Genomic DNA, 14,358 nt, shown 5'->3' on the forward strand with positions numbered 1-14,358 from the left:
AAGAAGAGCTCAGTGCAGAATTGGCTTGTGCATCTGTGCAGGTTCTCAGGGCAGCACCCAGGCACCCTCCTACTGGGTAAGCCTGCTCCCTCCTCATCGACAGAACAAACCACAACTTTCACCACTCTTCTACCAAAGAAAGGTGTCTTTGACCAGCCAAATCTACTTCTTCTTATAGGAGAGAAAGGGTGCTCGTTTTGTTCTCTGTAACAATGAGTAGGGTCCACATAACACGTGATGCCCCTGAGTGGGGGTGAGTTGATGGCATGACGCCAAACCGCAACTCAGTAAGAGAAATTACATTGCGGGACATGCAACTCTCACATTTTACCCATAGGTTCTGCATTCTAAGGTGTGAAGAACTCCAGCATGAAGGCCTCCCCAGCTCTGAAGCTTCAGATTATGTGACGTGAACCAATTCCCTCTTCTTTTTTTCAGTCTCTTCAAGGACAAAAACATATACGTCGTGTTTGTATAAAGCAAGGGATATCTAGGTTAATTTGGAGGAATCGATCAATTAAGAAATCAGGTATTTGGCTATTACGTCCAACACTAGAGAAACATAAGTCACAATCTATCCAAATCCAGAACAGTTCTTCCTATCGCAATTGCATCTCAAACTCTAATGTGCACACGAATCATGTGGGCATCTTATTACAGATTCTGATGCAGCAGATCTAGGATGGGGGCCTCAGATTCATCTCTTACAAGCTCCCAAGTGATACGGATGCTACTGGCCCAGGACCACAAGCCCCTAAAGAATTACAGATTTTTCTATCAAGCTGGCTCTATCCTAACCAAGTCAAAGAAAATATCTAGGCAATATTACAGTAAACATTTCTGAAAATGATGAAAAAAGAACGAGGGAAATATGCTTGAATTATCTGCGCTCCCTGCATAGTCACAGAACTGGATAACAGAATGTTAGAAATGGGAACAACCTTGAAAGATCACCTCCTTCTGCCTCTAAACACAGAGATGGGGAAACAAGGGCCCTCAGAGAGACGTAACTGGACCAACCTCACATAGCTAAGGGATTTCACAGCAAGTCTAAAGTCCAGGCCTCTGACTGTCAATGAAGTGCTCTAACTAGCACACTGCGACCAGATTTTAAGAGATATTCAACCTTTAGTTTCACGGCCCTAGTGGTGGAGATTTTTTCTGTTTTAACGAAATACATGTCATGTTAAGTGCAAGCACGTCAGCCCCATGACTAGACCATGGTCCTGCTGTTCTTCTGTTTAGCACTCCGATGATGGCCACTAGAAATGCAGGTTGCTGCACAGACCGTATGGAAAATACCCCCAAATATCTCCCCGTGATAAGCAAGGTGGAAGAACTGAATCATCACTACTGGGACCAGAATCATAAAATATATTATTTGTGAATTGGGACTTAAATAAGAGACTTAAAGCAATATTTGTATTAGAGTGTTATAAGCTCTAGCAAAGGGAACAATTCCCAGATAAGAATGTAAGAAATAGACTTCAGTGACTTGAAAGCTGCAATTTACAATCCAAAGGCCACAACAGGACTTAGTAAAAATAACCACCCACAAAGCCTTTAACCTGATTTTAACTCTCTCTGGGGTGGGGAACAGATAAACACCAGCTGTCCCCTCTACGCAGCCCTCTCTGTTGGGCAACATGGAACCTGGTAAAGTGGTAGAGACAATGAACCTGAAGGTAAACACGCCCAGTATTTTCTGGGGTGGGCACCAAATTCTCTTCCACCTTCAGGCAGGGCGGGGAGAGACGAGGTGAAGCTCTGCGTGCCACTGTGCACAGCTAAAGCGTGCCTCCAGGGACAAGCCAGTTGATTCGTATTGTCCTCACCCTAGCCTCAGGGAAGGAAGACGCTTAGGAAGGAATTAAAGGAGACTCTTCATCTCTCTGTGAAATCAAGGAGTGAATCCAGTGCATTCAAATTATACAGTTTTCAAATACAGAACAACATATAAAATTCAAATATAGAACAAAACAATAACAAAATGAAAAAATCCCATAGACAAGTTGCTGGGGAGCCATAAAATAATTAAATTACTATATAAGTAACTAGACAGCAAAAGCAAATAGCAAACAACCTGAGAAAGACCGGTAACCACTGTTACCCCTCCTCCCACCACCACCACCACTTTCAGCAGTGAGGAGCAGGGTCAAAACGTGTTTACGTCTGAGGCAGGCAGTGTGAGGCTTGACTCCTAGACCCACCTCCTACGAAGTGAACATAACCTCTCTAAGTCTCAATTTCCTCATTTCTCAAATGGTGATGGTCCTACCTGGAAATGTGGTTGTGAGTATGACAGGAGATGGTGTACATAACCTTCCTGGCCAGCACAGGCACTTTATACACCAAGCTCCTACCGTAATAATCCGTTTGTTCATCCCACAAATATTTACTGAGCTCTGGCAATATCCCAGATTGTGACGGGGGAGATTCGGCAGTTATAAAAGGACAAAGTCTTTGCCCTTGAGAGTCTTACATTCTGATGGCCAGGATGGGGGTGGGGCAGGAGGACACATTAAGTACATCAACAAATATAGACCATGCCAGGTGGGGAAAAGCGCTACGAGGGGGAGAAAAAGCAGAGAGATGAGAGCAGACAGTGAAGCAGAGAGGCAACATACCATCAGCATCCCCTAAACATGCAAACGGCTCTCGGGAGTTACCTGCACAGTGGAGTGTAAAAACGCTACTGTGTAAAGCATCGGTTTCCACATGGGTAAATTACTGACGTCCAGAAGGTCTTGATTAATTCCCACAAATGTTCTCTTCAAACCTGCACGCACTCCTTGGGGTGGCTCATTAGTAAATTTGAGAGACGTCTGTTGTAAAAAAGCAAACAGTAGTTTTGTTTCTATAAATTATTGTAAAGGATGAAATAGGAATTATAATAATACATCAGACAACAATATGTTTATGGTACATAAAATGTGGGTTGAAATTTAGCACTGTGTAAACTAATGACGTTGATCAGAACTGAAACCCAATAAATTAGTACTTATAACTCTTCTGTAGAAATATTTGCTATATAATCTGGATGATTCTAGACAAGACTTTGACAATTATAGTATAAGATTTGGCAGTGCAGACTCTACTGGACCAAAAAGCCCCGGTTGTGTTTCCATCTTTCAATAATGCCAATTATACCATCTTTATTTATATAACTCTCAAAGAAAAGACACTTATAGTAACAAACCTGAAGCAATGTAATTGGAAATCGATCGTGGGGCTCGGTAGTTATCCATACTCGGAAAGAATCGTCATTGGCTTCAGTGGTAATTAATGTCTCTAGTAATTCTTCCATGAATTCCAGGCCCAGGTGACAATTTTGCAGTAATACCCAGCCACCCTGTATTCAAAAATGATTTCATATCAATTTCTTGTAACTTTTTTATGATTTTAATAAAACATATGTACAAACCAATTTTTTAAACCTTTGCTTAGAGCATGTGAATACTCTGTTTTGAGCACACGATTTTAATAAAATTATTATATGTCAATACTATCATTTCTTCAACTACTCATAAAGCTGATTACTTGGAATCAAGTGGGTTCAAAATGATTGTATTCTGCCACCCCTGGTTCAGAAGGGAACAGAAATTAAAACTTGAAGTCAGACTTGTGTAAGTACAGTGTGTGCACCATCTAATGGTAGGAATGGGTATTCTGGAATTTGTAACAAATTGTCCTGCCTAGGGTAAATCAGAACTGACTCACCCCATAACCAACTCATCCATAGTTACAAAGAGAGACGCACATTATCTCATAAAAGTTGGAGACAAAACATTTGGTGACATTTGCTACCATAACACTATACCTTATTCTTGGTCATCACTCATCCCATAAATTCCTAAAACCACAAAATATTAAGCACTATCTAAATACTTGATAAAACTACCTCTAACAATACAAATCACATAACCATCACTGCTCTATGAGAACATAGTTTATGAACCAGACAACATTTTGATACCCTTATATAACAAGATCAGATAACTACAGCTACAAAATATTAAGCACAATAAATACACGGTAAGGCTTGTGTATTATGCCTTCTTCTACTGTAAAAGAAAATACAACTACAATGTCAGCTTTATCCTACAGCTGATGTCTCTCACGTGGCAAAGTTGCTGCACCTGTTCATGAGGTTTTTTTTTTTCCTGATACCATTAATATCAATACTTATCTCACCTTGAGAAACAGAACGTGCAAGTTGTAAAAGCTAGTATTTGAAAGACAGTTAATGTGAATGCAGTATTTAAACTAAAAAGTTTCTCACTCATGGAAACTAAAGATATTATTTAAGGCCCAAAGTTAAACTGTCAAGTCACTCAATAGAGTGAATCATTTGATCTGAGTAAAAATAATTATATATAATTGCTTTGATATATATAAATTAAATACAATATATTATTGAATTTAATTAAGTGGTAAAGATTAAGGCTTAGGGCACTTAAGAATTAATGACTAGCTTGAAAATTTGATGACCCAAGCAGAGTTTTAGCCCATTAACCCTCTCTAGTCATTAATTCCCAGGGAAAAATTGGACCAAAGTTGCTACAGACATTATAAGATCAAAAGCTTAAAAATAAACCAAGATCTTATTTTATTTTTATAAATGGTGCAATTCCTTATTGCAGCTGAAATTGCCATCTACCAAGCATTTCTAGAAAATTAATGTCCTGTGTATTTATTAGGTGTGATGGAAAATATTTCTCAACATTCCATCCAGCTTGCAATTTTCAATAAAAACCATTATCCGTATTTAAACATAACGCCCTCAAATATTTCTTATTTGCCTGAAACTATTCATTAATGAAAAATGAAAGTCTGACTTGAACTAAAAATTGAAATATAACTGTCTCAATCTGCCACTTCTTAAGCACAATCTATTAACATTTATCATGAAATTCCAAGACTGTCTCCTTACTAACCAGAAAGTGTATCTGCCAAATTATCAAAAAAATATCTAGTGAAAATAAAATGGAGCATATACTATAGGAGATAGAACAAGCTTTTTACGGGGATGTCAGGAGCAAACTAGCTTGAGGTTTAAAATTCACAGGTAATTAAAGGTGGTCTATATACACATAAACAAAATGGAAATAATGACTGAGCAGCACAGGCATCACCGTGGTGGTCCTAGGTAGACGTGATGGCCAGAGGGATAATAGCAAGAATGTTGCATTTGGAGTAGGTGTCTCTTGCCACATACCTGCTGCATCGACATCTGAATCAGCTTTCGAGCATGTACTTCTTGTCCTTGCCCCATTGAGATAGTTCTGCATTCTGTAACACAGGAGAAGGATCACTATGATAAAACGTCAAGTTTATAACAGGATTGGGACAAAAAATTGACTTCTGAATGGTCACAGCCTCCCTCCCTCCGTGGCTTCTCAAAAGGAGACTTTGTTATTCAAACAGGTCTCGCCCCTGCCTGTATTAATGAGAGAAATGAGTGGATCAGACACCGGAGGACCAACCTGGAAAGATGAGGGCAAGGAGAGAGAGACAAAAAGCACAAGGTTAAGTTTTAGAGAGTTTGGGGGCCTTTGGAGACAATGAGAAGAAAGATTGATGATGAGAGAGGCAGTTACACTATTATCATAGGTATTTAGAGGGAAAGAGGATTTTTTAATTCTGTTGCATGTTTTGATCAGAAATCTCCTTTGGTGTTGTACAGATGCTTTAGTAAAGATTTAATGGGCTTTTTATTCTTTTAGGATGTCAGGCTGGCAGTGTCTTCTGTTTGTCTGTTTTGGTTTTGTTTGCATGTTGGTCCATTTTCTGAGAGGGTAACTTGAGGCAGCTCAGCCCTGGTAGGGCTACATTCAGGAGTAACTGCTCCTCAGATTATCATCACCTTGGGACTGAGCATGAAGAGAAAGTGGAGACCACTCCAAGATCAGAAGTGTGATTATAATTCAGGGGAGAATACACTATTTAGGCTCATTAGTGAATTTAATGTTGTAGGCAAAGAACCACACTTATGCCCTGACATATGAATCCACTAAATTAGTCTGTGAATCATGATTGCGAAAACGGAGTTGGAAATTAACTTTTAATCAAGCCTTTGTGGACGCAGATTTTCTTGAGTTTGAGAGGCATGATCTCAGTCCAGGGAAAGGGGGTCAGTGGAGACATTGTGAACCAGTGTATGCTTTTGCCCTGCTCTACTGGGTGAGCCTGAATCTTCAGAAAAATAGACCACTGTGGTTGAGCAAACAGAGAGGCTGGTTTGGGAACTGCTGGTAGAGGCTACAGAGGACTGGAGAAATCCATGGAGTGGGGAGGGAAACATGTCAGGAACCAGAGAAGTTGTCAGGATACACCATATAAATGGCACCTAGTGGTTAATGGCCAGAGATTCCATTAGGGTTTACAAGGTGCAACAGTAGGGATTATTCATGGAATCAGGGCCACAGGAAGAAACTTTGCAATGGGTACCTGAGAGAGGATGGAAGTGCACTGTTTGGAGAACTGGGAATTGCAAAAGGCCAAGGGTGGCTGAGCAAAGCTGGATTTTCCCACGAAAGCCCCCATGAACTCTCCGGTTCAAGGGGATCCAGGCACTGCTCCCAGGGGCTTCTGGGAAGAATCCATGCATATATAAAAGAAGAAAGGGGAGGTGGGACTTGAATGGGAAGAGCCTCTGGATCATACAGAGATACTGAGCCCCTCTTATTTTGACAGAATTCACAACTGTTCAATAGGTCAATGGGGGAAGGTTTGATAGGGACAAAAAGCAGTAACACGTGAGTGTGAGCCACATTCTATCTCCTCTCACTTTCCAGCTCTTCTGAAATACACCTTCTCAAGGGAAGAACTGTTTTTTGTTCAGGTGGCTATGAGCCTGAGTTTCTTCTACTGATGCAAGTAAGGGGTGGAGAGGAGACTTAGCCGCATCCCTTCAAAACATACCCAGGATCTAACACTTCTTGACATCTCCGCCTTTATTCCCCTGGCCCAAGTCACCACCACCTCTTGCCTGGATTTTTGCAACAGCCTCCTCACGGTGACCTCAGTCCTACTCTTGTCCCCTATTAACTACTCTTCCCACAGCAGACAGAGGGATTCTGTCCAACTCTAAATCAGATTATGTCCATCCTCTGCTCAGAACCATTGATGGCTTCCCATTTCATTCAGAACAAAATCCAAAATCTAATCCAAAGTTCTTACTGTAGCCTTTCAGGCCCTTCTCAATTGGACCCCACTGTCACTGCCCTCTACACACACACACACACACACACCCCTTTTCTTATCTCACCGCTCTCCCCATCATTCATTCACCTTTCTCCAGCCACAGTGGCCTCTCCAGGCACACTGCTGCCTCCCTGCTCTTCTCTCTGCCTGAAATCTGTTTCCTCAAGAGCTGCACTGACCCACTTCCTTCACATCTCAGGTCTTCCTCACCTTCTCAACAAGGCCTTCCCTGACCATCCTATCTAAAACAGCACCCCTACCCCCATCACTCCGCCCCTACTCTGCTTCTTTTTTAGCATATTATATACTCGTTTATTTATCAATTATTGTCTATTTTACCCCCGCACTAGAATGTCAGCTCCACAAGAGAAGGGACTTAGATCACGGTGTCTTACCCAGGACCTAGACAGTGCATGGCATTCAGTAGATGCTCAATAAATATTTTTAAACTTTTAAAATTGAAATATAATTCACATATCATAAAACCTACCCTTTTAAAGTGTACAATTCAAAATTTTTTAGTGTATTCATAGAGTTGTAGAACAATCACTACTATCTAATTTCAGAACATTTTTATCAACACAAAAAGAAACCCCACACCCATCAGCAGTCACTCCCCATCACCCTCTCCCACCCCAGGAACCACCAATCCACTTTCTGTCTCTGTTTTCGACTCTGGACATTTCATACAAATGGAGTCATATGACATGTGACCTTTTGTGTCTGTGTTCTTTTACTTAGCATAATGTTTTCAAGAATCATCCATTTTGTAACATGGATCACAACTTCATTCCTTTTTATGACTAATTGTCCATTGTATGGATGTACCACACTGTGTTCATCCATTCATCAGCTGATGGACATTTGAGTTGTTTCCACTTTTTGGCTACTATGAATAACGCTGCTATGAACATTCCTGTGTAAGTCTTTGTGTGGACATGTTTTCAATTCTCTTGGGAGTATACTTAGGAGTAGAATTGCTGGGTCATTTGTAACTCTATGTTTAACTTTTCGAGGAACTGCCAGACTGTTTTCCAAAGCAGCTGCACCATTTTACAGTCCCATCAGCAGTGTATACAGGTTCTAATTTCTCCACATCTTTGCCAGCACTTGCTCAATTACATCTTTTTATTATGGTCATCTTAGAGGGACTGAAGTAGGATCTCATTGTAGTTTCGATTTGCATTTCCCTAACGGGTAATGATGCTAAGAATCTTTTCATGAGCTTATTGGCCATTTGTATATCTTCTTTGGAGAAATGTCTATTCAAATTCTTTACTTACTTTTAAATTGGGTTATTTGGCTTTTTATTGTTGAGCTGTAAGATTTCTTTATATATTCTGGATACCAGATCCTCAGTAGATGTATGATTTATAAATATTTTCTCTCATTTTGTAGGTTGTCTTTTTCGCTTTCTTGATGGTGTCCTTTGAACGCAAAAGTTCTGAATTTTGATCAAGTCCAATTTATCTATTTTCTCTTTTGTTGCTTATGTTTTTGGCATCCTATCTAGAAAACTACTGCCTAATCAAGGCCACAAAAATCTACTCCTGTTTTCTTCTTAGAGTTTTATAGTTTTAGCTCAGACATTTATGTCTCTGGTTGATTTTAAGTTAATATTTGTATACTATGTGATATAAAGGTCAAACTTAATTCTTTTGAAAGGAGATATCAATCTTTCTAGCATCATTTGTTGAAAAGACTGTCCTTTCCCCCATGAAAGTCTGGCACACTTGTTGAAAATCAATTGACCATATATGTAAGGGATTATTTCTGGACTCTCAATTCTATTCCATTGATAAATATGTCTGTCTTTATGCAAGTACCATACTGTCTTGATCACTGTAGCTTTGTAGTAAGTTTTGAAATTGGGAAATGTGACTCCTACAGCTTTGTTCCTCCTTTTCAAAATTGTTTTGGATATTCTGGGTCCCATATATTTCCATATGAATTTTAAGATCAGCTTGTCAATTCCCACTAAAAAAGGCAGCTTGGATTTTGATAGAGGTTGTGTTCAATTTGTAGATCAATTTGGAGAGTGCTGTCATCTTACCAATATTAAGTCTTCCAATCCATGAACATGGGATGTCTTTCCATCTATTTGGGTCTTCTTTAACATTTTTCCACTACGTTTTGTAGTTTTCAGTGTACAAGTCTTGCACATCTTTGTTAAGTTTATTCCTAGGTATTTTTTAAGATATTATAAATGGAATTGCATTTATAATTTCAATTTTGGATTGTTCTTGCTAGTGTGTAGAAAAACAATGGATTTTAATATATTAATCTTGTATTCTGCAATCCTGTTGAACTCATTTATTAGCTCTAATAGTTTTTTGGTGGACTCCTTAGGGTTTTTTACATCCCAAATCATGTCATCTACAAATAGAGATGGTTTTACTTCTCCTTTTTTAGTGTGGATGCCTTTTATTTCTTCTTTTAGTCTGCTTGCCCTATCTAGAAACTCCAATAGAGTTCTGAATAGAAGTGATGAGAGCAGACATCCTTGTCTTACTCCTGATCTTTGGGGAAAGTATTCAGTCTTTCACTATTAAATATGATGTTAGCTGTGGGTTTTTTCTAGGTGTCCTTTATCAGATTGAAGAAGTTCCCTTTTATTCCTAGTTTGTTGAGTGTTTTCGTCATGACAGAGTATTTCATTTTTTGAATGCTTTTCCTGCAACTATTGAGATAATCATGTGGGTTTTCATCCTTTGTTCTATTAACTATGGCATACTACATTGATTAATTTTCATATATTCAACCAAGATTGCATTCTTGGGATAAATCCACTTGGTCATGATGTATAACCCTTTTTATATGGTGCTAGATTTGGTCTGATAGTATTTTCTTGAGAATTTTTGCTTCTATATTCACAAGAGATATTGGTTTTCTTGTGATGTCTTTATCTAGATTTGGTAACAGGGTAATATTGGTCTCATAGAATAAGTTGGGAAGTGTTCTCTCTTTTATTTTTTGGAAAAGTTTGAGAAGAATTGGTGTGATTCTTTAAACGTTTGGTGGAATTCACCAGCGAAGACTTCTGGTCCTGGTATTCTCTTTGTGGTAAGTTTTTGATTACTAAATCAATCTCTTTACTTCTCATAGGTCTATTCAGATTTTCTATTTCTTCTTGAGTCAGTTTCAGTAGTTGTCTCTTTCTAATAATTTGTCTATTTCTTCTAGGTTATCTAATTTGTTGGCATAATTGTACATAGTATTCTCTCATAATCTTTTTCATTTTTGTCAGGTCAATAGTGATGGCCCTTCTTTCATTCTTGATTTCAGTAATTTTAATCTTCTCTCCTTTATTTTTGGTCAGTCAAGCTAAAAGTTTGTCAATTTTGTTGATCAAAAGAAGATACTTTCGGTTTGTTGATTCTCTATTGTTTTTCTGTTCTCTACTTCATTTTTTTCCATTCAAATTTATTATTTCCTTCCTACCTCTTGCTTTGCACTTAGTTTGCTCTCCTTTTCCTAGTTTCTTAAGGTGAAAGGTTAAGTTATTGATTTGTAATCTTTCCTCATTTTTAACACAGGTCAATAAATATTAAATAAATTTTCTTAATGGTCTAGAAAGACTAGGTTGATTGACTTTGGAAAAGTGATGAAGCTTTGCAATTGAGAAGGGAAAAGTCTCAAAGCACAGAGGCCATGAGATAAGAAGCAGTGCAGGCTGAACTTCTAGACAGGGTGGGGAAAGCTGTCAGGACATCACAAGGGGGACTCTCAAGAGAAGGATGGATGCTGAGGGCATTGTAGAAAGTGTTGTTGCAGGTAATGCAGAAAATTACTCTTTGGTGGTTTGAGGTTTTGTTTTTGTTTGTTTGTTTGTATTCGAGAGACCTTAGTAAGATTTCAACCACCTTTCCATTTCTTTCCAAAATTAGGTTTGTTTCTCTTTTACTTTTCCTCTTTCTTTACTTTTTTTAACTTTTTATTTCTAATTAAGTAATATACGCCCATAGTGAGAGCTTTGGAAAATATAGGAGAGCACAAAGAAGAAAATGAGGGGCTGGCCCCACGGCTTAGCAGTTAAGTGCGCGCGCTCTGCTACTGGCGGCCAGGGTTCGGATCCCGGGCGCACACCGATGCACCGCTTCTCCAGCCATGCTGAGGCCACGTCCCACATACAGCAACTAGAAAGATGTGCAACTATGACATACAACTATCTACTGGGGCTTTGGGGAAAAAAAAGGAGGAGGATTGGCAATAGATGTTAGCTCAGAGCCAGTCTTCCTCAGCCAAAAGAGGAGGATTAGCATGGATGTTAGCTCAGGGCTGATCTTCCTCACAAAAAAAAAAGGAGAGAAAATGAAAATCACCAATATCCTTCCCTAGAGATCTTCATTCTAATTTTTTTAATATACACAATCCACAATCACTTACTCTCATTTCAAAACTCAAAACACTCTGAAAATTAAACCCCAAAATCATTTTCGTGCAAAACCTGACCTGAATTGATAGAAGACTATTTATAGTCTTTATTTAACCCTATCTTTATGAATATTAGTACTTTTATGTGCAGTATATTATATAATGTATGAAATATTACCTTTCTAAAAGCTGGAAAAATTCTGATTTCCAAAACTTATCTGTCTCCAAGGGTTTTGAATAAAGGATTGTAGACCTATTTATATTAAAAATCATATATATGTATCATTTGTATGTATGTGTTATATATATATACACATACACTCATACATGTTATGTCTCTATTTCTTATCAGCATGTTGTGGGTATTTTACTGTCACTAAGTATTACTGGAGAACAGTTTTTAATGGTGGCACAGTGTTCCATCATTCTGATGCATCCTTGTTCATTCAACCACTACCCTTTTGTATATTCAAGACATTTTCAATTTTTCAATATAAATAGCACCAGATTAAACATCTTTGTATATAAATCTTGTTGTGTGTCTCTCAATATGTTCTTACAAGAAATTCATACATGTAGAATAGTTGGGACAAAGCATACAAACATTTTCAAGATTTGTGATATACGTAAAAAAGGCCTGCCAGTGTCTTCAGCTGCAATGGAATGCTGTAATTCCCACCCACACTCTTCTCATTTGTGCTTCAATTTTATGGTGCTTTTGACATACAGAAGTTTTAAAACTTCATCCAGTCCAATGACCCATCTTGTCCCTCTGGTTTTGGACTCTGATATTATGATTAAGAAAATCTTAGCCACCCCAATAGTACATAACTGTTCAATATATCATTTTATAGCTTAATTTAAAGACTTTAAAACATTAATCAACCTAGAATTTACTTTGGAGTTTAATGTGAGATAAAATTCTTACTTTTTTCAAAAGTGAACCTGTTATCCCAACACTGTTTATTGACTAATCCATTTTTCCTCCACAGATTTGCAATGTGAATCTTATCATAGACTAAGCTGTTACGTATACTAGAGTCTAATTTGGGGCCTTCCATTTTACTCCATTGACCTGTTTACGTACTCTGAGCCAGTTCCACACTGATTAAACTATTGGCCATTTTGATAAAGTGTTAAAAATCTGATGGTGCTGGTTCCCCATTATTCTTTCTCCTTTTCAAGCTTTCTTGGCTATTCTTGTGCGTTTATTGTTCCAGATGATCTAAGATCCCTCTACTATCCAATTAAAAAAAATACTATTGAAATTTCAATTAAACTTGCATTCAATTTATAGATTAATTTAGAGAATATTGACATCTTTACAATATTGAATCTTTATACTGGAAATATAGTTTAACTTTCTGCTTATTCTATCCCACTTTTATGACTCTAAGAAAGTTTTATAGTTCTCTTCTGATAAGCATTTTTTAAATTATTTGTTTTATTTATATTGCTATAGTGAATAGGATTTTTACATTTTATTTTACAAGAATGCTCCATTGATTTTTTTAAATATATTTATTTTGTGACCAGCCACCTTACTGAACTATCCTATTAAATCTAATAGTTTTTCAGTTGATTCATTTGTGTTTTTTCATTAGACAATTACACTGTCTGAGAATAATAATGATTTTTGTGCCTCCTTTCCAGTACTTATATCTTTTATTTATGATTCTTACATCAGCTATATCTTCCACAACAATACTAAATAATAGTGGTGATAGTCAATATCTTTATCTTCTTCCTGACTTGAATGGGCATGTCCCTACTTGTTCGCCAATGAGTATGATGTTGATGTTTGAAGTTCATATTCACTATCACATTAATAAAATATTCTTCTATTTCAACTTTTTAAAAGCCAAATACAAATGCTGAATTTTTATAAAATGCCTTTTTAGCATCTATCAAGATAATATTATGATAGCTTAAGAAAAAATCTTTTACTTATTGTTGTGATGAGATTTCTTTTTGTTAGTTTGTTTGTTTGTTTATTGCAGTAACATTGGTATATAACATTGTAAAAATTTCAGGTGTACATCATTGTACTTCTATTTCTGCATAGATTACATCATGTTCACCACCAAAATACTAATTACAACCCATCACCACACACATGTACCGAATTATCCCTTTCACCCTCCTCCCTCCCCCCTTCCCCTCTGGTAACCACCAATCCAATTCTGTCCCTATGTGTTTGTTTATTGTTGTTATTATCTACTACTTAATGAAGGAAATCATGCGGTATTTGACCTTCTCCCTCTGACTTATTTCACTTTGCATTATACCCTCAATATCCATCCATGATGTCACAAATGGCTGGATTTCATCGTTTCTTATGGCTGAGTAGTATTCCATTGTGTATATATACCACAGCTTCTTTATCCATTCGTCCCTTGATGGGCACTTAGGTTGCTTCCAAGTCTTGGCTATTGTGAATAACGCTGCAATGAACACATGGGTGCATGTAACTTTACAAATTGGTGTTTTCAAGTTCTTTGGATAAATACCCAGCAGTGGGATGGCTGGATCATATGGTAGTTCTATCCTTGATTTTTTGAGGAATCTCCATACTGTTTTCCATAGTGGCTGCACCAGTTTGCACTCCCACCAGCAGTGTATGAGAGTTCCCTTCTCTCCACATCCTCTCCAACACATGTTGTTTCCTGTCTTGTTAATTATAGCCATTCTGACGGGCATGAGGTGATATCTCATTGTAGTTTTGATTTGCATTTCCCTGACAGTTAATGATTTTGAACATCTTTTCATGTGTCTGTT

At 37.7% G+C, this 14,358-nt stretch overlaps 1 protein-coding gene across 2 annotated transcripts in view; it reads right to left on the reverse strand.

Annotated features, from left to right (window-relative positions):
* DNAH8 (dynein axonemal heavy chain 8) overlaps positions 1-14,358 on the reverse strand; it is a 295,649-nt gene that overhangs the window by 50,218 nt on the left and 231,073 nt on the right. For both annotated transcript variants that reach the window (XM_058554442.1, XM_058554441.1), the window contains 3 exons: positions 5,219-5,292; positions 3,200-3,352; positions 2,670-2,825 (listed from right to left, as the gene is read on the reverse strand). In XM_058554442.1, the coding sequence (XP_058410425.1) occupies positions 2,670-2,825; positions 3,200-3,352; positions 5,219-5,292 (383 nt within the window). The remainder of the gene's footprint in view (positions 1-2,669; positions 2,826-3,199; positions 3,353-5,218; positions 5,293-14,358) is intronic.

This window comes from Diceros bicornis, chromosome 14, assembly GCF_020826845.1.
Source record: "Diceros bicornis minor isolate mBicDic1 chromosome 14, mDicBic1.mat.cur, whole genome shotgun sequence".
Lineage (NCBI taxonomy): Eukaryota > Metazoa > Chordata > Mammalia > Perissodactyla > Rhinocerotidae > Diceros > Diceros bicornis.